Source organism: Myiozetetes cayanensis, unplaced genomic scaffold (genome assembly GCF_022539395.1).
Source record: "Myiozetetes cayanensis isolate MyiCay16 unplaced genomic scaffold, myiCay2020 scf7, whole genome shotgun sequence".
NCBI lineage: Eukaryota > Metazoa > Chordata > Aves > Passeriformes > Tyrannidae > Myiozetetes > Myiozetetes cayanensis.
The window spans coordinates 44,841,309-44,864,193 of NW_026087964.1; the positions used below are offsets into that span (position 1 = coordinate 44,841,309).

At 37.6% G+C, this 22,885-nt stretch overlaps 1 protein-coding gene across 1 annotated transcript in view; it reads left to right on the top strand.

Moving 5' to 3' along the window:
- The window catches only part of COL25A1 (collagen type XXV alpha 1 chain), a 306,336-nt gene that overhangs the window by 237,640 nt on the left and 45,811 nt on the right, over window positions 1-22,885 (top strand). Inside the window, exons 13-18 of the mRNA XM_050338528.1 lie at window positions 5,037-5,090; window positions 6,619-6,645; window positions 8,944-8,988; window positions 13,416-13,448; window positions 13,610-13,645; window positions 17,586-17,630. Of these exons, the coding sequence (XP_050194485.1) occupies window positions 5,037-5,090; window positions 6,619-6,645; window positions 8,944-8,988; window positions 13,416-13,448; window positions 13,610-13,645; window positions 17,586-17,630 (240 nt within the window). The remainder of the gene's footprint in view (window positions 1-5,036; window positions 5,091-6,618; window positions 6,646-8,943; window positions 8,989-13,415; window positions 13,449-13,609; window positions 13,646-17,585; window positions 17,631-22,885) is intronic.

Genomic DNA, 22,885 nt, shown 5'->3' on the forward strand with positions numbered 1-22,885 from the left:
ATTTCTAGAAATTATCAGAAGGTTTTGAATAGCTAATGGTGATCCTCTACCTACTCATTCAGTCATGCCTTCACATTGCAGTTTGCTGATGGGGCATTTTTCTTTCTAATTCATTGCAGTAGTGACAGTAACTTACTTTGTTAGAGTGCTGCTATTTTTGAGGAATCAAAGTGCCTATCTTCCTGTCAGGGCATTTGGGTTTAACATGTGGAATTGTCAATGGCAGCTCCCCATCTACAGGTTTGCTCATGAAACATGTTAAAGACGTTCCTGTTACTGACAGTGAACAAACATTACAACTTACTGTCGTTATTCCACTGGTGGAGACCCTGCAATTTCTCTATAGCATATAAAGAACTGCAAGATGATCCCACCGTGTCTGCAGCACACTTCTGTGTAAACTCTCATCAGATAAATTACTGGAACATTTACACACCACCTGAGTTAAGCTGATTGATTTTGGGGATGAACAATAGAACATTAGCTGGAAGTTTTTATTTTCAGCAGTCTGAGACGATTTGTGAATTCAGCAAACTGTATCTGAAAAAAAATGGATGCTGGTGGTGAATAGCTGAAGACTTCAGTGTCTATGAGTGTTCTAGTGGCAATGTCTTTTTCTGCAGTAGACAGGAGGCTAGAAAATTGCCTTCCAGTGCTGCATAATTTTTACATGAAATTTGGGTAAATAAAGCTTTTCTAGAATTTTCTAATGTTCTGTAGTCTATTGTGAAGTGATCATGAAAACAAACTCTTCTTTTAGGATTGGTCAAGTTACACAAAGGCAGGAGAAAATAAATTTACATAAAACAGAAGTTAAAGGCTACCGGAACAGTATTTTTAATGCAATATTTGCATGTTCACCACTTTAGGGCATGACATTTGTGCATCAGGTAGTTGTCTTACTGCTTTGGTACAGGAAAACCTTGATAGAGAGTGTATTCTGATAAGATGTCGCTGGTACCACAGCATCCCACTGTTATTTCTTTTTCAGTCATAGTGTCACTGAAGCCACACTTTGCTGAGGTGGTATTTGGAAATTGTACCCCATCTCAGTGACAGTAGAGAGAATTTTGGTTTTATTATGGTATATCATGGTAGTCACACACAATGTTCATTATACAAGACAGCTTCTATGGTGTGGTCTAACTGAGAACAAGAATGCAGAAAGGACTAGTAACAATTCCTTTAAATTGAGTACTGAGGTATTTCACACCTTTCCACATCATCTTGCCCACAGTCCATCCCTTTCAGGAAAAAGTTCCAAGGGTATTTTGGAATATCTCCAATGATATTCTGAGGGTGGCTTCAGACAATTTCTCTGGGTCTTGCATCTTTTTCTTATATGAGGGTGCACTTTAGCCCTCATTAAATCTTTAATTGGGATCATGGATTGTGTTTTATAGTAATCAGAAAGATTTAGAACATGGTTGCAGTCACTCTGTCCTTGAGTGATAATTTCTCAGGAGTTCATGACTGGAGGAAGGCAAGCTCTGAGCTAAAATCAGATGTACTGTAGACAAAATTACTCTTTAAATGGTAAAAAACCCCCGCAGTTTAGACCACTCTTAGAGTACTGTGTCGAGTTGTGGGCTCCTCAGTGCAAGAGAGGGACATGCTGGATAGAATCTCATGATGGGCCTCAAAGATGAGCAAGGGACTCCAGTCTGGCTCCTGTGAGGAGAGGCTGAGAGAGCTCAGACTTAAACCTAGGGAAGAGCCGGGGGGAGAGCTCTTCGATGTGGACAAACACCTGAAGGGAAGGTGCAAAGAAAATGGGCCAGGTGCTTTTCAGTGGTGCCCAGTGACAAGACTAGAGGCAATGGGCACAAACGGGAACACAGGAGGCTCCCTCTGAAAGGCAGAAAACACTTTTTTTACTGTGAGTGTGACTGAGCACTGATACAGGTGCTTGTGGGGGCTATAAAGTCTCCATCCTTGGAGATATTTAAAAGCCACCTGGACGTGATCCTGGGCATGCAGCTCTAGGTGACCCTGCTTGAGCAGGGAGAATTGGATCACATGATCTCCAGAGGTGCCTTCTACCCTCAACCATTCTGTGATTCTGTGAAAGAACAAATAAGTAAAAATATGCTGCCTCGATTTGAAAGCTGGATGATGTGCAGAAGACAATTGTTTCTGCAGCATAACACCTTTGCTGTCAATGCTTTTAAAGAGAGACTGCAATAGGAGTCAGGAAAGACAGTGCCTATGGCCTGGTCAATGTAAAAATTGTGACATTAAGGATCTAGTTTTGTAGTTTCTTTCATTCTATCAACTTGAGAAGAAGTCTGATTTAAATGATTGCATCAGATGACATTATTTAATGTCTAGTTTTCCCTTGCACACATCACTCCTTGGACATCATGGAAATCGTCTTCAGCCTTTTAAAGGTCAGCTATGCTTTTTGTTCTTCTCCAAAACATTAACCCATGGGGCTGAAGCATACTTATACAGCATTTTGTAGTCCAGTTTACTCATACAGCATTTTTGCATTCTGGTTTTAACATAGGCTTTGAGTAATAAATATATAAATAAATAAAAGTAACTAAATGGAAGGAAAGCAATTAACTGTACTTTCTAACAGAAATATTTTAATGCCAATTTAATGCCAGTATTTTCATGCCAAGAGTCGAAATCATCTTTTGGGACCAACATTGCTACAATAACACAGTATTTTAGTGTGTAGCACGGGAAAAGCTATCAATCTACTCACCTTCAAAAGTTGAGCGCTGTTTTTTGTGTGAAAAAGGGATGCTCCCTTGCACAAAGCTTATTTGCTGTACATTTTTACTTCACCTTATTACTCCCTTATTCCTGGTATGGACAAGAAAATAGAGTTCTAAAATAGGGGAAGAAATATTATAGGTATGACATAAAATTATTTTAGTCCCTGTTCTCTAAACATTAGAACCAGAATGAAAATCACTTCAAAAACATAAAGCCACAAGGTAATTTTTGTTCTGTCTTTCTAGGTTTACCTTCAATCTTTCCCATTCCCAGAGCTAATTTCTGCTGTTCTGATGCCTCTGACTAGTACTTTCAAAGCCAGAAAGTGTTGAGCATAGAAAAGTCGCATATGGATCAGAAATGAGACTGTTGATATGAATAGGATTTACTATGACTAGGTGACAGCCTGAGGTTTTCACCTCTTTTCCAAAGAAAATAATTGTTTTGTTCTAGTGTTGCAGTCTCCATTTTGTAGCCCTCTGCATTCATAGCACTTACATGTAAACCTGGGAGGAAAGGGCAGGCTTAGAACTTCAACCCTTTGATTAGAGATTTAAGCCCCCTGAAAATGTCAGCCCACAGCAGCTGTTTGAAAATGAAGGGGACAGAAACAAACTTGTTTGGGGTGTGAGTATGAGGAGAAACAACTGTATATTCATTGGTCCCTTCTGCTTCATTTTGTCAACTGGCAGTTTTCTTCAAGACCCTTTTAGGTCAATCCTTTAGGACACATCTAATCTCCAACAGCTTCAGATCCTGAGTATTCATATATTGAATGTCTGTGCCACTTTATCAGCCTTACAGCTACTGTAGTACAAAGGAGCCTTGAAAAAGGTCTGACACAAATGGCTATTTAATTTCCTGTGAGCTTAATGGCACCTAACATTTTTTCTCTGGCTTGGAAAATACCTCACTAGAGTTTGCAAAACCTCGATGGTTTTGGTTAGTATTTTGAAACAACCCTTGATGAAATTAAAATGTAATTAATGATACAATGGAACTTGCTTTCACAGAGAATCAGAGTTTATGTATCTGTGATTAAAATCAGACTTGAAAATAAGAAAAGATAAGTCCTTTCTTAATAGAAGGCTTTTATGGAGGATTAGAAAATACATGTTGTTGCATTTCAAAAAGCCTTTATCTTAACTCCTCTGTAACTTCTGAGAAGAGGATTGGTTCATCATCTGTACTAAGTTTGAATACTGTATGAAAATTGTTCACTGAGTTTCTGATACAAATTACTGTTTCTAATTTGTGTTGTATAATTTTTTTTACCTTTTCCACATTTTTATACATTTACATAGCAAAGGGCTTATAGAAGAACCTACTTGCAGGCTTTTTCAGATCTTTTGTGGCAGTTATTTTTATGTGCTGTGCCAAAAATGGGATGCAGTTTTGTACACGAGGGTTATCAGAGAAAGTAGGTGTTTGTTGTGAGACAGATAGACATCTGCAGAGGGTTTTGCATAATAAACCCTAGTTGTTTTACAATAAAGTCTAACCATTGTTTTATCATTTTATCTAAAATAAATATCTGTGTTTTCCCTTAAATCTGAGATATAAACACTAAAAAATGTCTTTCAGGGTCTTGTTTTGTTTTTTCTTGTTTGTTTTTTAATTCGGGAGAGGAAAAAAGATTGAAAGTAATTGTTATTTGTTGGTTGACTTATGAAAATCATTTATGACTCCTTGAGTTGTAGGAGAATAATATACCATCCATTAAACATACCCAAAATTTGGAACATCGATGTAATGCTGAACATTTTTAAATCTTTTAAAACCGCTTTTTAGCCAGTGGTATTAATGTATCAAAAATAGACAAGCAAAGTAGGTTAAAAAAATTAAAAAGCTCTCTGTTCTTCCAAATTCTTCCATTTCTGAAATAGGCCCTTCTCATTTTATTTCATTATCTGCCTTCTGTGTGAGACCAGAAGCACAAATGTCAAAATCATTTAAGATAAGCCTTTCTTGCAGTATTTCTAGATTTTAGAAAAGAGGAAAGCATTGGCAGTCTTGCTGGAAAGACTATGCTTTTAAGGTTAATTGACCAGATTTTCAGAATCAGGAGTCACAGTTCTCTTTTCTGTTTAGTTTGACATCTGTGTGTCTCTGCCACCTTCAGTCGAATTATTTCTTACCTTGTATGGTTAATCCAACCTGATGAAATAAGGCATTTAAGTGCCCTACTGTGGAGTACATATTCGCTGAGTCTTTTTAAATTTTGTTTATCATTACGTACCCAGTATGAGAGTATTCATATATTTCATCATGTCTTTCTTAACCTCATCTTTTGTTTTCTTTGCCTTTAGGGTGAACCTGGTTTGCCTGGCATAGCAGGAGAGAAGGGAGCAGCGGGGCTTAAGGTCAGTACTGAAAATGGATTAAAAACAGAAACACAGAGTATGTGAGTGCATATATAGATGACAGTCGTGCTTTCCAACTTGGGTTTATATTCTGACTGGCTTTTCGTGATCTGCTCTTGCCAGTGATCAGGGCTGTAAGAGGCTTTGCACATTTCCCCATAAGGGATCATATTCTTCTGCTGTGCATGTATAATCCCAGGCAGCGGCACTGACGCATATATGTCCACTGCCAAGTGAATGCAGTATGCCTGCAAGTGTTTGGGAATTTGGGGACCTTTTCAGAAAGGCTTTGTTTATGCCCCTTACAATGTGTTTCAGGCTTCTTTTCAAAAACTGCTGTGGTCAACTCTTTGACGAATGTCAGGGTTAAGTCTTGAGGGCTGATCCTGCTATTATGGAAGTTAGCAACAAGCCTCATTAGGAGCATGTCTCAGCCTCTGTTTGTTACATCAGAATGACTCTTTGCGCTTATTTTATCGGTATATTATTTGTTCTGCTGTTTTAATATTGAACAAGTGAAACAGAACATAAAGCTTATGATAACTTCACTTAAAAGAAAGCTCAACATGTCCAAGATGATGGGATCTGTGGGCTTCTGTGTGCTAAATTCTAATCCCATCAGCTGCGAGTGTGTGTCTTTGGTGCACATGTGCTCCTCAGCTGATTCTGTGCATCATGCTGCTGCTGACAGACATGCAAGACAGCCTGTTTACATTTACTGACTGTCTGCTTGTCCATCAGGAATGAAAACAAACCATTTGGGAGCATGACCTTTTCTTACTTTCTATACAGAAGCCAAATTATGGCAGTTGATGCTTAATTCGTATTCACAGCTGTAGTCTCGGAGTTGCCTAGCGACCACCAGCCTTCAGAAGGGGCAAATATGAGCCAGAGTGCAGCTCTGAGCCAGCAATGCAGAGATAAGTTGTCAGGGTCAGGCTGGTGTGCAAAAGTGCATTTGCAGTTTCTCAAGCACATTTGAATTTTGAAAAAAAATAGTGGCTATAAGCCATCTTTTTGTTACAGAGAATATAAGGAGCACTGAAGCCTCTTTACTCTGAAACAATTAAGAATTAGTTTAAAACAGTTAAGGACTTTTCTGTCTTGAGGAACCTTCTGAGCCATTAACAGAATCTTAAGACTTTCCCTTCACATTCAGACTTTGGGGTTTTCCTTTGTTCATTCCCAACATAAGGAGAACCCAATGTAGGAGTCACCTACATTCTTGCAGGCCACCTCTCGAAGACATACACCTGTTTGTCAGTGTTTAATCTAGGACAAGAGAGGAGGGAGGGAAGTCTTTCCATGCAAATCATTAAGCTTTTAAAATTATATTGGAGTTGTGTTGTCCATTGAGGTCTGTTATATTTACATATTCTATTTATTGGAGATTTTCCTGTTAGATTTTGTCATTTGCGGCATTGTCATCAGTAGTGACATAATTGTTGGTTATTGACATACTAATATAACACTTTGATTTTTCCTTGAGTTAGTAACATGACTTCTTTGCTCCAATTATTTTCATCAGGGTGACCCTGGAGAAAGAGGAGAAAAGGTGAGACATGTTCCACTTCCTTTGTGGTGGTTCTGTTTTGCATAAATGCTTCCAGAATTCCCAGTATACTAATTCCAAGTTTAAAAAGAAAAAAAACACAGCTAGTACCTAGAACTTGAGAGTCATCGAGCAACCTTTAGAAGTGTCAGACAATACCTACTAATGGGAGTTATTGATCTGTAATTACTGCAGTGGGATTAATCACAGAGAGCAGTGCTCATGTGTTAAAGGCTGCACAGCTGAGCAGCCATGCAACTAATTCTCACTATGGTTAGTCTCAGAAAATTATGAGCCTGTCTGAATAGAGATCCACACATTTCTCATAACTTGCTTTTGGTGCTCTGACCCCTGTGTGGAATGAATTGACTAGGTAACAGAGTGATAGCTACATAGACTCTGAATGATGTCTGGGTATCCAGTTCTCCACACACTGAAAGTGGAATTCTCCGTTTGTGTTTGGATCAGTTTAGGAACAGCAAGGGAATCTGCTCCCATGATCTTAGGCTGTAGACTGTCTGGAGAGGTACCAACAGCACAGATGATACACTGATGATGCTCTGACTTGTTGTGAGTTGGCAAGGAATTACTTCTCTGATGTTCACAGTCGCACCAAGACAAGACAAGGGGCTGGAAGAAGCTCCACGCTGCAAAAACAGGAGTATAATTTTGCTCTTCTGGGGAGGAGCACCCAAGTACACACTGAGGTAGAGTTGAGCTTCTGCATCTGTACACAGGGGCAGATTGAGAATAAAACATAATCCTTATTCTGAGTAGGAATCTGTACATGGCCTCATCTGCTTCCAGTACACAGAGTCATGTTTTTAAAAAGTAAGTTGCTTTTATTGAGGTGCAATTTACTGTTGAGAAATCTTTACCCATGTCTTTGCAGCTACAATTGAATTTCACTTCCAGGTGTCTGTAAATCCAATTCATTTCACATTTTGAGAAGCATATAATAAAAATAATCCAGGGAAATTTTGAAAGTCTATACCCCACCTGTAGAAGTATGTAACTGGGAATCTTTTTTCATGAAATAATTTCTTCTGTTATAATTGTATTTGTTGAAGTGCTTCAGTAATCCTATGTTTGTTTTCAGACACAAAAGGAATAACAATGAATTTTAACATATACTAAATTTCTGTTACTTAAAATCATTATATTTTTCCATAATTTCCACAATTACTTTGTCTTTTCCTAAAAGTGTAATTACAAATGCCCTCAGTGTGCTTTATCATGTCAGATGAACTTGGAATGACATTCCTAACAGTTCTATGTTTAATCAAGCCCTTAATTAAAGTGCTGCTAGATTGTTACCTAGTTCAAATTGTGTCAGTGACTGTGATATACAAATTGCTCTGTTATAAGTCCTTCTAAATGAAATTTCACGTTAAGGTTTTTGGAACAATATGACAGATGCTGAATAAATACTGCTATTTGAATACTAGTACTGGTTATCTGACCAAGAACAGGAATGTTTTTTTAGCCTACTTCAACTCAGTATTTATCAATATTTTTGGCATTTTTAAATATTTTTTGAACTTCACATGAACTTCAAGTCCCACAGGAGTTTTTGGCCTGTAGTCTAACATACAACATCAACTGTTTGGTGTAGTCCGGACTTCTTATATGGCTATATGACTCTAAGTGGAAATTAGGTCTTTTTATAGGTAAATCTTTTGAAATTTTTCTTTAAAAAGTTGGTGGGTTTTTAAAGTAGAAAATGTCTACCCAGCCATGAAAAAGTGTTATCTGAACATCACTTTTTTAACAAAAAACAATGCATAGAATTTATGTAGAGATAACAGTCATTTTGGTAGCTCCTTGGGGGAGTGGCATTCAGTGAATTTTTTTTTAGTTTGTGAATTATTCAAGAAGGGCTTCAGACTCAGAGAGTATATACCATAAATTACTTGAGAATCCTGATAAAAAATATTGGAAAAGTATTGGAACTGTCATCTGAATTAGATGCATTTAAATGAGTGTCTCTGTGTTGGAAAAAAAAAAAGGATTGGCAATTTAAAATGCTGAATCATCATGAAATCATTCCTTCATTGCTAAACCACAGTGAACTTAGAAAATTGATAGATTATACTGACAGGTTGTTGTTTGATAGTTTGATCATGAAAGAGATCACGCTTATAGTGAGGTCTGTATAAGACAGACACTTCCTGACAATGTCTCAGAAAGACTACCTGCTTAACAAAATCAACTTGCTAATCATGTTGGAATGCTGGCTCTTCTCTGCATGTTGTATGCTTACATAAAATCATTAAAATATAATATGTATTTTAATTATAGGGGGATCCTGGAGAAAATGGACTGAAGGGTGACACGGGAGAAAAGGTACACTACTTACTAGCAGAGAAGAAAATGTGTGCTTTAGGCGTGTTTACAATATAATGAGCTAATGAAAATAATAATTTGATCTAAAGAAAAATGCATTCTAAGCTGAAGGGTTTTTTAAAGATGAACGATTTGAGTTCATTTTTGTGAACAGCAGAAAAATTGTCACTATTCTTTCCAACTAAGCATAAGATTTCTGACTTTAAACAGTAGTAGTTTAGTACAGAATACATCAGCATGTTTCTAACTCTTTGCTGAAATTTGCATCATATGGAAGCTTTGGTCACAGCCTGTCAGTTGGAATTAGGTCTGTTGATTTAAGCCATTTCTGATGCCTTTATTCCCTTTAATTTTTCCCCTTCTGTGTTTCTCTCAAAGAGAAGGGACCAACATTAATATGGACAAAAATTATGGTACTGTGATAGGTAACTTCCCTCCAAAATCGGCTGCTGGACAATCAATAGTTGAAGATAAAAACACACTTTAAATGTGTATTCCAAGTGACAGCAACAGTAACCTCACTTGATACCTTGCTGGTTCATTGTTGAAAAGTACCAAGATGTTGTAGAAATCACTAAAGAAGAGACTTGGTCACATTTTTTTTTTCCTTAGTTTCATTTTATGTGAGACTTACGCTGTACCACTGAAAAAAAAAACCCCAAACATGGGTTTTCAATGTGCTTTACTTAAACAAGTCATAGTTTTTAGCAATCAGGGTAAAGCCTGTGTTGCACAGGAGAAAGGGTCACACATACTGATCTATTCTGGCCATCACCTTTGAGTTCATATCCTTCTAAAAACATTTACTTTAGTGACTGCACTTTAGCAGAAACATAAAAATTTTTTGTTGTACCCTCACATGAGTAATGCTTAACCACCTTACATCAGTTCAGTGCAAGGAGAAATTTATGACGGATTTATCAAGCTGGTAGGGAATGCATGCAAATCCCTCAGGACCTTTGGATACAGTAAAGCTACAACTTAAAACAACATAAGGATTTTTTGGGGTATAGTCTAAAGTCAGCAATTAAAAATAAGACGTCAGATTTAAAAATAGTCAAGTTATTTGATTCTCAAAGTTCATTTAAATAATGCTTTATCTGCAGTCATGGTTATTAACCCAGATGAAAGTCTTAAGAACCTTATTTAGTTAGTTACACAATGTATGTCAGTAACATAATCTTGATCCACTTTTATGTGGTTTAAGAATATAATCTGTTAGAAGTACGAGCTTGTTGTTCAGATTAGGTAGTTCTGCAACAAGTAAATGGGAAGTTTATAATCTCTCTGGGAAGCCTAGTGCTGCTTCACTTGTTGCTTTTCCACTTTATCAGCTGTGAGAGGGAGCTTGCATCCACTAGAATGCCCATACTGCACTGTGATCAGCAGTGTGCACGTCTCCCTGTTTCTGCCCAAGTTTTAAATATTTCTATATGAGCTTTCAGCAGTTTGGCAGTCTAATTGGGATCAACCTGTTGAAAGTATAGGTCATCATGAGACTTCTGATATTGCCATATCTGATGAAATTTCAATAAACCTGTTGAACTTCATAATGCAGAAGTCTCCCATTTCTTTTAGGTTTCATGTGAGTCTCAGAGGTGGGGTGGTGACATGGGAATATGTTCTGTTTGTTTGGAGTGCATTGCTTTAACCATAACGGGTTAGAATCCTCTGCATTAATTTTTGCAAGACTGAGCAGAATTGTGACTTTGTTGATTTTCATTATTTTTCCTCCATCTTCCCTGCCTACAAGACAGTCTGCCACCCAGGAATAAAAAAAAATCAACAAACCACCAGTTCTTATAGGAGAGCTGCAGCTTAAAGTTCCTGATAGACAACTCTGCAAACAGCACTTTCTAAAGAGCTTAGGAGGGTGGTTTTTGACAGATAATTTAGGACTAAGCATTAAACTTGGTGTCATTACTTTACACTTGAGCTACTTTACAGAGTTTGTATTCTTTCCTGTTCTTCAGCATAGGAGGAATTTTTTGCTCTGTGATCATTATGTGTAATTCAGCATGACTTTCCCAGAAATTGCTAATCATTTAAATGGCAGAGGAAATCAGAATGACTATTTCAGACACATTTAATAAATATGCTCCAGAGGTAGACTCCAGACTTTTTTTCTGTATTTCTTTTTTATTTGTACTTTTGTCTGTATTATAAGACTTAATAGGGCTCTTTTTAAAGTGTGTTTGTAAGAGAGCTGCTGGATGTATTCAGAGATGAGATAAGTCTGGTATCCACTCAGTTCTCAGGTATTCAGGCACATGCATGTACAGACCCTTCCTGCTCAGTAAACAAGCCATTAATTTTATGTAAATATTATGTAAATAAATGCAGAGAACATTGCAGTCAATCGTTACACATATGCTTAAGAGATTTAATCCACAGTTTATAAAAATTAAAAACATTTCTTTAAAGGCTTAAATGATGTTTCTGTGAGATAAATGCTAAATTTTATTTATATGATAAGAAAGAGAGATACCAAGTGACGACAGTTTCAGACTTGCTTTAGGAGCAGATTCCTGTTTGTGCAGTTAATTTAGTTTTGTTTCCTCAACCGCTGTACCTAGTAACTCTCAGATGTGGACTTGGGTGCTTACTTCTTGACCTGAGACTTTAGAATTAAGGTGTCTTTGTTGAAGTTGAATTGTCCTACTTTGAAGACAGTCTTAATGCCAGACGTGACTTCTGTATTCTTCCACTGTAGCCTTGGTCCTTGAAACTACTAAGTATATTCCTTCTTTTCATGTGTTCACCTGCTAAAATTTCTTCATTTGTGAACTGTTTGACTCATCAGTGAATTGAGAACATGCTGTACTGTAATTTTTTCTTTAATCTGATGCTAATTTTTAATCTTGTGTGAAGGTGGATTGTAACTGTTTTGTGTCTTATATTCTCCATATCCATCATTACCCTTTAAAATGTTTAACTGGCTAATGTGTCTTACCAGTTGCTTTGCCACTTCATAGCTATAAAAAGTCCTTGAGGCTTTCAGTTGTACATGCTTGTAAGGGATATTAGCAGTATCACTCATGCATGTCTATCAAAATGAGGCAGCTCAGGTTTCCATGCATGTATCAACCCCTCATAATACTGATTTTTGTGTTTTCTTTACACAAGAGCAAGCTGCAGTAGCTGTGTACTGCTATTCTTTAAAGGACAGTGAGCATGTAAACTGGTACCATTTAATTTTGTAAGATAATACTAAAGAGACTCCATACCCAAACCACCTTTAAAGCTATGGCAATCACAGAATGCTTCCTGCAGCTTCACTGAAACGTCAGGAGTGGATATCCCTATTTGTATTGTAGCACAAAAAATATTAAGCATTTATATTTGTCTTACACATTTTCAAAGTAGATTACAGTACTGGCTTCTATTCTACCTACGTAAATCATTAGCAGGCTGTTGGGGAGCTTGATGTTGCTGCCATGTAGCAACTTGTTACTTCCAACAAATGATGTACATTTGTTTTGAATAATGAATAATGAAACCATTTTTCAAATATATATTACTCTAGCCATCTTCAGTAGTGTATAGTTTGATTAGAAAGCCTTTCAGTATTTTTTTTCTTTTTTCTTTCGCGTGTTGTTTAAGAAAAAAAAAAAGCTAATTGAGTGTACAAGAATTTTAAGAATCCTGTGCTAATTGTACAAAACTGGCAGCTAAAAGCTTCCTTCACCAAGCTGCTCACTGATCCTCTGCCCTTGTACATATCACTGCCTTTCAAATCCAGTCCATTCAGTGAAGCACAGGCAAGATGCCTCCTCAGAACAGAGACCTTTCCTGAATATGTAAATTGCTGTAGCTAGCTCATCCTGTAAGGTATTGTGTATCAGTGCATGGACCTATCAGTTTAAATATGCTGAAGTGCTGAGGAAATAGAGCTATGACCAGCCCTGATGGAGATAAACTCCTAAGTCCCTGGAGCTTTTTTTCAAGGTGAGTCTTCATTAGCACAAAAAAATTTGTCAGTTGAGACCTGACACTTGCCATCTGTAGAATCAGGTCAAAATCATCGCTCAGATTCTGTGCAAATAGCAGTAAATCATTTTAAATGTAGATCAACAATTTAGAGATGTCAAAGTATGTTCTGGCTTTGTGAAGCACATTTATACAAAATCTGCAGTTATTACATCTACATTATTAGTTGTGAAATTTGAGGTTAACTGTTACACTGTTTGGATGAGTGAAGCTAAATCTCTTTGCACGATCTTGACAACAATACTGTTCCTTTTCTGAATCACGTTGATTGAATTCATTAGTTAAATTCCTGTGTAGCAGCACAGAGAACAGGCAATCTTGCTGTATAGTTATTTTGCCATATAATGTTGCTGTAGTCTTACATGATTTGTTATAAGTGTTTCCTGAAAAACTGTATATGTAATAAGTGTGATTATTTCTTGTGGATTTTGTATCAGGGTGACCCTGGCTCTTCTGCTGCAGGAATCAAGGTAATGTACTTTTAAAGCAGTTGTGCAGGTAGAAGAGGGGTGGTTGGTCCATGTTACTTTACAGCGTCACAGACATTGTGGGTATCATTAATGTTACAGTTTTCTAATCTCTATCTTTAATTCATTTATTCAGATCTCATCTTTCATCTGTTTTCTTATAGGGTGAACCTGGTGAATCCGGACGGCCTGGACAAAAGGTATTACTTGGAATTGTTCAGTTTTCCTTTTTGTTGAATTTGTGATAAACGATGTTACGTCAATGTTACCCCTGGCCCCTGTACTAGAATCAGCCCAAGGCAGTACAGTTTAGCTGGCCAAGGCCTGGACAGATTTGGTGTATGTTCGTTTTGTATTTTAAAAAAGCACAGGAATGATGATACTAATTAACATGAGAAGCAGTATCAGACTAACCCACCTTCCCTTTTAGCCACAGCACACTTCTTGCATTGAAAGCCTACGCAGTTGCAGCTGGTGAGACTAACAAAGAATGGCTCTGTTTCTTCAGTGATCACAAGCTAACCCTGCATGTTTGACTGACTATTAACCTTCAGACTATGGTACATTATTACATCTCTTTAGGAAGAAAATAAGTATTGACTAGAATCTTTTTCCACATGTACCTGTTAGGGGAACAAAATAAGTATTGACTAGAATCCCTTTCATATATTCCTGTAAGGGGAATCAAACTGTCAGAGGCATGTGGTGTGTTTGGACGGACAAAGAGCAGGTAATTCTGCTCTGTTCTTCCTTTCAGAGGAAGAAATGCCCCTGGGTGCTGTGTGACTTGAGGCTGCTTCTGCAAGTAAAGGTTCTGCAGGAGTTATAATGACTCTCTGCTGCATGAGGCCATCTGAAGCTGGGGAATTTGCTCTTTAATCCATAGTACATCAAACACAGTGAATGTTGTGCATTCAGCTCCCTTTCATGAGAGTAGGAGGCAGGTCCTGCAGGGAGAGCAAAGAGACAATGAGAGAACTGGGTTTTTTGCATTGCAATACTTGGTTTCCCTCAGGAGCCATCGGCACCGTTCTTACCTCTTACAATATTGAAAACTAGCCACTGCTGCCAGAGCAGAACAGAGTCCAACTGCCAGTTGAGCTAGCAGGTATTCCAGACAGGCAATCAAGAGCTAAAATTCTATATAATGGATGGCGACACAACCGTTTTCTAATACTCATGATCTTTTGGTGACTAAGCAAAACCCCAAACCACATATAAATAAGAAATAAATAAGAAATTAAGTCTTTTTGTTTGAGAAATTATAGTTGTCATCAATTATAAGATACTAAACAAAGACTATTATGGTTGCAAATGCAGTTCTCTAGTAAAATACAGTTTTAATTAGGAGAGGTAATCGAAGTTGTTTAAAGCTATCTAATGTACAGAGTCATTCAGTGTGTGCATTCTGCATTGCATGCTTTGCTTGGGTAATAAACCAGAAAATGCACTTAAGAGCCCGTGGAGATTCATACTGTCATTAGGCGGCTGCCATGGAGGCAAAACTAGCAATGATTTATCAGCAGACTCCTGGATCTCAGTCCACGGGCACTCAGGTTTGATCTCATTTAGGCAGCATGGATGAGTGAGGGCTACACAGTTCAGACTTTCAGTAATCTCAGCATCTTGTTCACACCAAGGGGGCCTTACTGTGTTCTTTCCATTTGCATCATAAGGTTCCACTGTGCCACGTTCATGTCCCAGCCCAAACCAACAGCTCCTATAATGCACTTACACAGCGTGCCTCCTCCAGACAGGTGCCCCACGTCTGCTGCTCTGCACCCCTACTTAGCAGGGACTTGTCACCCCACCAGAGATTGTGGGGGGCTCTTTTTCCAACTAGAGGCATGTCTCTGCCATCTACATCATCTGAATACTTTTCCCTCTTCTGTGTCCCATTCCTGTTTCCTTCCTGTATCTTCCTTCTTTTCTTCCTCTCTTTCTAGTTGTTCCTTATCCATCGTCTAAGGATAGATCTATATTGAGCTGCCCACCTGAATATTATTTACATTAAATGAAATGAGGCGGTGTTTCAGCAGTCTGACAAGGCTGTTGTGTGCCGTATTGTGTGCAGAGGTGATAGGATGACCTGCTGTGCCAAGCTGAGCACTATGACATAGAGTTAGTGTACAGCCTTGGCTTCTTTAAAAATCATTCTTCTCATAAATCATACTCATATTAGGAAGGGTCCAGAAGAGAAAATATTATACATTCATGTGCAGTACCAATTGTAATTAAGAAATAGTGATTTATTTAGTTGTGTTTCGCGTTGTTTAATGTATCTTTGAGGGACATTTTAATTGTTTTAGATTACTGTGACTTTGAACTGGCTTTGCTGGATCCTTTCTTCTTCTTATGTGTGAGTCTACGGAGGCTTACCTCTGTCCCAAAATTAAATAGTGACCTACTGCAGCAATACTATTATATTATCAATTGTAAATATTCAAATGCTGTGCTTAGAAGTGTAATATACAGTACCTCCACAATTAGATGAGAAAAGTTCTTGGTAGTAGTTTTGTATGTATGGCACGCAAGAAATGTTTAGAGGTAACATTTTGTTAGTTCAATGGAGGCCTTTTAAAGGATTGGTTTTTTGCAAGAATGATAACCCATTTTTTGCTTTAGAAAGTGTTAGTCAGCATACCAAAAAATAATAGTGTCTGTTGAAAATGGCATCCTAGCTTCAGTTCTTCTATCTGATTTTATAGTTAATATTTTGAGACTGGAATCTTTCCTGTGCTTTTAGGCAATTTGAACAGTTAGAATTTTGGAGAAACTAAAATGCACAAAGAAGCTTTTATCAGTTCCTTCTATACCACTTCAAAATCACTCCATTTGGTAAAGTGATTCACAGCCTCTCTATTGTGTCTTTCAGTTTGTGTTAGAATGTAATTTTGTTATGAACATTTCAAGTCTATTCAATATTACTGCCTCAAAGAAGCATCTTTGGGTACTGTAGTTTGATGAACATCTCTATTATGTATGCATGTGTTTATGTGTGTGTACGTATACATGTGTTTATGTGAGTGTAGGAGTGTATGTAAGCATGTGTGTACACAGACATGTAAGATATTTTAATAGCACAATCGGTATGAATCAGCCCAAACCACAGAGTTGAAATCTGGATTTCTTTAAAGGAGTGTACAAAGTCTGGGATATAGTTCAACTCATTAAAAAGGTAAAAGTTGGCTTCCGAGTTCAAACCTGAGCTTCCAGAAAGTTCAGGGAACATTCAGATCCAAAGTGCTGGTTAGAATCCACCTCTGTATTAAAATAAAATCTCCAACCTTTAAAATAATGATTTCTTCACATGTTATTGCTCTTTTTTTCCTCTTCATCATCTTTATTTCCCTGGACAAAATTTTTCCATTTAGCTGATATCTCAAAATGACCATTTGTGGGAATGTTGTCATTCTTGTCTTAGCCTAATTTCAACTTAATTTCTGAATTAATACATTCCGTTTTGAATATCTGTTACAAAATTACCCTTGCAAATGCAGTTCTGTAGCTCTTTTAATTGCAATTTTAAATAAGCAAGGCTTTTCTGGGTAAAGCAGTAAAAGATTACACTCCCACTGTCCTTCATGACACCGTGTAGATTCACAGATAAATAGCAAGCTCTGAAATGATGCTGTGGATAGCTCTATAAAATTGATGGCCCAGTTATAATTATGCAGTCCTGCTTGAATCATGCAATTTAAACTGAGCTCTTCTGAATTGCTTTGTAGCTGAATCAGACAGTTACACAGCACAATATCTAGCTCAGAGTTGAGAATGGAACAGAATTAACCATTTGTTGTAAGTTTGGAACTTAAATGGCAATATGTAAAGTGAACCTCTACTGCTTGTTTTCTTCTCTTTTGCTGAAGGCTAATGAGACTTCCTATTTGGTTTTCCTGACATGGATTTTCAATCTGGGTGTCATCTTCATATCCAAGGTTCCCAGAAGATACCTAAGTTTTTAACACAACTCTTACTCATTGTACATTTAGGACATTTATTTTGAAAATATCAGTCCTGCTGCAGCTGACTAGCAGTCATTTACGCTCTTTTATCTTCCTGCACAATTTACGGGGGTGTTTTCTGGATAGTGACCATAACTGAATAATGTCTGTAATATTATGTAATTTTCCCATGTAGGGTGAACCAGGTCTTCCTGGGCTTCCTGGACTCCCTGGAATAAAGGTAAATAAACTGTGTATCTGTTACATTGGGGGGGACATCACAAAAAGGGGGAACTGCAAGAATTTGGCTCAAATGGACTTACTGTGTTTGTCTTACATCTTCTTCTGAGTCTCTGGTATAAAACTGGGGATTGGCATAAAAAGGTTTCCCATGGAAAATTGATTAAGTGTCTATGAGTAGACAAACAGTGTAGCTTACATTTAAATGTGAGATAAAAAATTAAAACATTGCATTCTAGGTTTGGTTTCCTTTTTAATCTAAAATAGTAGAGGATTTTATATTTTTCTTTTTTATTATTTAATGGAAGAGTCTTGTCATCAAAGTTTTACTTGGTTTCTACTTTGATGTGTACTTTCCAGTAGCAATTCAGTATACTGAATTTACCAAGCCTCCAGCCAGAGAACTGCATTAATTATACACAGGCTGTGGAGAACTGGCTCTGTTGATAAAAATACTCTGTGCTCCATTACACAGCAGTGATTTCCACTGACAAGTCAAAATGTTTTAGTAAAACTCTTGTCAGTATTAGATACAGTACCTGACCCAATACCTGGTTTAGTCCCTGGCTTCCAGTTTGTCTGGAATCTTTAGGCAAGTTGATACAAAAGACACGTGGTTGATTGAGTTCTAAGTAGTTGTATTGGGAGTAGCAGACAGTTTGAGCTGTAACTATATAATTCTGCACAGAGCGAGTGGATTCACATATCCTGAGTGAGTACGGATTAGAATGGTCACTTCTCCTTCATGGAAAAGACTGTTCTTTCAGGAAACAAAATCATTGCATTCCAGCATGGGCCTGCATATGCCTCGAGGAGATAGTTTTTATAACTTCTCCCATAACAAGGAGGATAAGTCAGAGACCAAATTCTTGTCCATTGTGGTAGGATTCAGGATTTATGTAATGGAATGTAATATTTGCAGTGGTTTTCTTAAGGGACCTGTGAATTGCCGCAGCATTGAAGCATAATGTCCCTTCTGTGTTCCTAATGAATTATGGGAAGAATTGAATGTGCATATTAAAGTTTGTGTGTTGTAACAGCTGAAAATACAGTTCCCAGGGAGGTTGTTCATTTTCTGCAATAATGAATCCTATACTGACTAGTGAAGATCATGTAAGAGGAGAGTCTTGTGTGGTTAAACTATTTTTGTAAGGACCTTTGGCAGCAATCCCTATTCTATTTACTTTAACAGTGAGCAAAGAGTAGCTCAGTTGAAGGTCATTGGGGCACTTGCCTGGGGCACTCATCCTGGGAATACTTGCCAAAAGCAACTGGAGTTGTGGTTGGTCTTCAGGGATTCCATTTTCATGCAGACCTTGCGTGTCCATGCATATAACCAATAAATAAAAAAGTCTACGTCTGAGCATCTGCTCTGGGAAAATTATTTGTTGGCAGTAAGACTGGCTCAGAGGGGCGGCTTTCAAAATCACCTGAAAGGCAAGAAGTGAAGTGAAAAATGGATGAAGTGTGGGATTTTTGCCCAGTGAAAATTTGTTTCCGAATTCAGTGGATCCAGTGGAAAAACAGTGCAGTTGCCTGCAGAGTAAAATGGAATCATTTGGTTAAATATTAATAATTTAGGAAAATGCAGTCTTCTATTTAAAATCTAGTCCAGAGGGAGAGTGGTGGTGTTTCAGTGAAGAAATTTTGTCTAGTGCAATTCTGCATTGAGGTGTCTGTCTGCACCCTAGATGGTGACAAGCCCGCTAGCAGAATGTGCATAGGAGAGAGCAAAGCATATCTGGTCCCATCAGGCTTACAGGATGGGTGCTGTTCAATTCAAGGCATTTGTAAACTCTATGTAATTAAGTAGTCTGTAAAAAAAAAAACAAACTGGATTTTTCTGTCACTGAGATCTGTGTCTCAGTGAGAAGAGGTAGAGAACATCAGGCATGAGAAGAGGTAACAGAAACCGGAGAATGGCTGGAGTTAGGAACATGGGCACTCCTCAGCAAAGAAAAAGTAGTATTTGCCCCCTTTTCTCACCCTCTGTTTTAGCAAAGATTTATATTTCACCAGGGGAAAATCATCACATCAAATTCCAAAAACAACATCAGCATTATCTTACTGAAAAATAAATTTCTGGGGAACTGGTGTTGATTGAAAATTACTTCAAAATAGCAGTGACAGGATAAGAAACCCAATTGTCTGGACTTGCAATCACTTGGCACTATCATGTTGTTACCACACAAAACAGAGAGGAATCCTATTTGTAGCAGTGACTTTTTTACTGTCTTTTTTTTTTCTCTTTTTTTTTCCTGTTTTTCTTTTTGTTCTCTCCTTTTCCTGATTGTTTCAACTGTTGTTGGTTACAGTATTTTCAAGGATTTTTCAGGACTTTATAAAACTCTTCAAGATATGTCTTTGCTATTCTCTTAATAGTGATTTGCGGTGATGGTATGTATAGTGCCAAAGAAATAGTACAAACACCTCACAATGTTGTTACAACATCTAGAAACTTGTCACAATATGTAAGTTTCCATAAGGGAAGTTTTTCCTAGCAAACGAATGACAACATTCTTGTGAATTTGCATTCCAGCCCAGTAGCTGTTGGCAGAGATTTTTCAGGCTATTTCCAAACTTTATGAGAGGTAAAGAAAAGTAGATCAAGATACACGGATATTCTACACATAAAAGATTCCTGGATATAGTTCTTAAATATTAGATAGAAAGTTCCCTGTTCTTTAAATCTGTTAGTTGGACTGAAATTTACTTCCTTGTGAATTAATCTCTGTGGTGGCAGAGTTTATTATGAAATGTTTTAGGTAACAGTAGACATACTCTTTACACATGCTAAACCAACCTGTGAAAACACAAATGCCATGCCAGGCAATGGGCCATATCTGTCCAGCTACATCTCATCTTTCTTCTTATGGTTGAAGAAGCTTCCCAAAACATTCATTCCAGTGTGCTTGAACATACATAAAGGATTAATAGATACTAATCACTGAGAAAGTTTCAGCTTCTTATAATGCCATTTCAATTAATTAATCAGTGTTCCTGGGAACCTGTTAGGACTCGATTGAATGTGATACTGGAGTCTGAATGAGCAGCAACATTGGATGGACATGCAAGTATCATATCTGAATTCAGAGTATGCAGCAGGGTCTTTGATTACTTACTTTTCTAGACCCATTCACTATGCACATGCGGATGTTTTGGGAGTTCTTCCTGTTCCTTTTCGATCTCTCCTTGTCAGTTGGTGCCGTGGAGGAAACATAAGTGCAGTCAGTTGTTTCCAAGACAGTGAAGAAGCTGTCTGTGACATACTGGAGAAACGTTACTCAAGCACCTGTTGCTGTTTAGGAATGGCTGGAAACTTAATGAGCCCCTGAATGTGTTCCACCGTGTCACTTGGGAGGCAAGTAAGGCACCTAAACACAGAATATTAACTCATCACTCTGCTATCCCCCAACTGATGCCAAGCAGACACAGAAGCCTGTCTGTGAAACACAAACTTCATATATCTGTTTTATCTCATAACTTTTGTGGGAAGATACATACAAAGCAGCACTTACTGTAATGTAATGCATACCCTTGCTCATTTTAATGTCAGACATCTCTCAAATCCACTGCATTGCATTTTCTGGAATTTAGGCTGTACAGTTCTCAACTTCTGCACTGAGTGAGAAGCCTTCACAGAACACAAGCCTCTTCTCAGTAGCAGCACTTTTTGCAGGATGAGTGACATTTTTGGCATTTGTCCCTCCACTTTTAAAACAGATACCGAACCAAAGCTTATGAGTGCATACAAATTTTTATTTTATCCTCTTCAAGCAAACAGAATTGCTGAATGATTTGACATGAGAAAAGACAGGCTTCTTAGTCCTTCTGCTTTTGAGAGGTAGGGAAAGCCTTCTGTATTTTAAAATCTGGTGGAACTGGCTGATTCAATAGACTTGCCTCTGTGCAACATACTGTATCTTTCTGTACAATTACTTAGGGTTGAATTCCCTGGGGCTATGCTTGAGCAAGGTTTCAGAAGAACCTGGATAGGGATATGGGAATTTGAATCAAGTTTATGTCCTTTTCTTTTTATGAAAGCAAAAACAATTTTAATTTTCTTCAGTACTTATTTTTATTTCTGTACCTACTCAGAAATCTTACCCTGTGACTTTCCTAAATCCATGTAAAGACTGAAAGACTCTCTGCTCCACAGAAATTATTTTTTAAGCTCTAGAAGAGTTATTACTACTTTCACCCAGTTAGTTCTGTTACAAAAGAGAACTTTCAGAGAAAATGAGAGACAGAATTTTCAAGCTGGATGCACAGAAGTTAACGTCCTATTTAAACGCTTGTAGAAAAGAGAGCAACTGTTGTTAAAGCTTGTGTGTTATTAGATATTGCTCTTATCATCTGGCAGCAAAATTAAAGAAAATCTGAAGAAAATGGTAGCTCTAAGCATTTCGTTTTGGAGTCAATGCTGTTCACCACCTACAGAAAAGTTTTGCAAATTCCCCTTTTCTCCCAGGAGTTCTTAGGACAGCTGTGCACATTTACCTAATGCATTTTTTCTTTTTGATATTTCCATTCTTCTTCCTGTTTTCCTTCCTTGTCATTCACTGTTAACAGGAAACCTACAGGGCTTGTCTCTCTCTCCGTTTTCTCCAGTACTCAGATATTCTTGCCCAGGCTTAAGTTCATTTTTATCTAATAGGTCCCCATATTCAGAACTCTTTCTAGCCTGGACTCAGGAGCTGGAAGGGACCACCCAACTTTGTGACACACAACTCCAAATCCTGGATACAGAGGTGTCCTGAACACATTAACTGCAGCAACTGGAATTTGAGGGAATTAATTTCTCCCTGATACGCACTGTCCTTAGATATATATATATATATATATATCTATGTGGAAATATTCAAGTGTGAATGAATTTCCAATCTTTCATTACTCACGTACAGTGTTCTTGAAAGTGGGTCATCTACCTGAGCAGAGGGAAATGCGTAGTTTAGTATAGGTTAAATACTGAGAAGTAGACTATAAGGATGCATGTTTTGAGTGCAAATGGTAACTGATTTAAAAATATAGGACTAAATATCTGCATTTGGCAGGCTGGTTTTCAGAAGTAGCTCTATTCATGGCTGGGTAACATACATTACACAATTGTGCAGTTCATTTTGAGTATTCACTTTCCAGAGTGGAAGAATACATACAAACATATATCTGTATGTATATAGTTACACATCTATGTTCCTTCATTCCTAGCTCTCTGGTTTCCATATTTTATGGTGGTAATCACTTCCATAGAGTAAA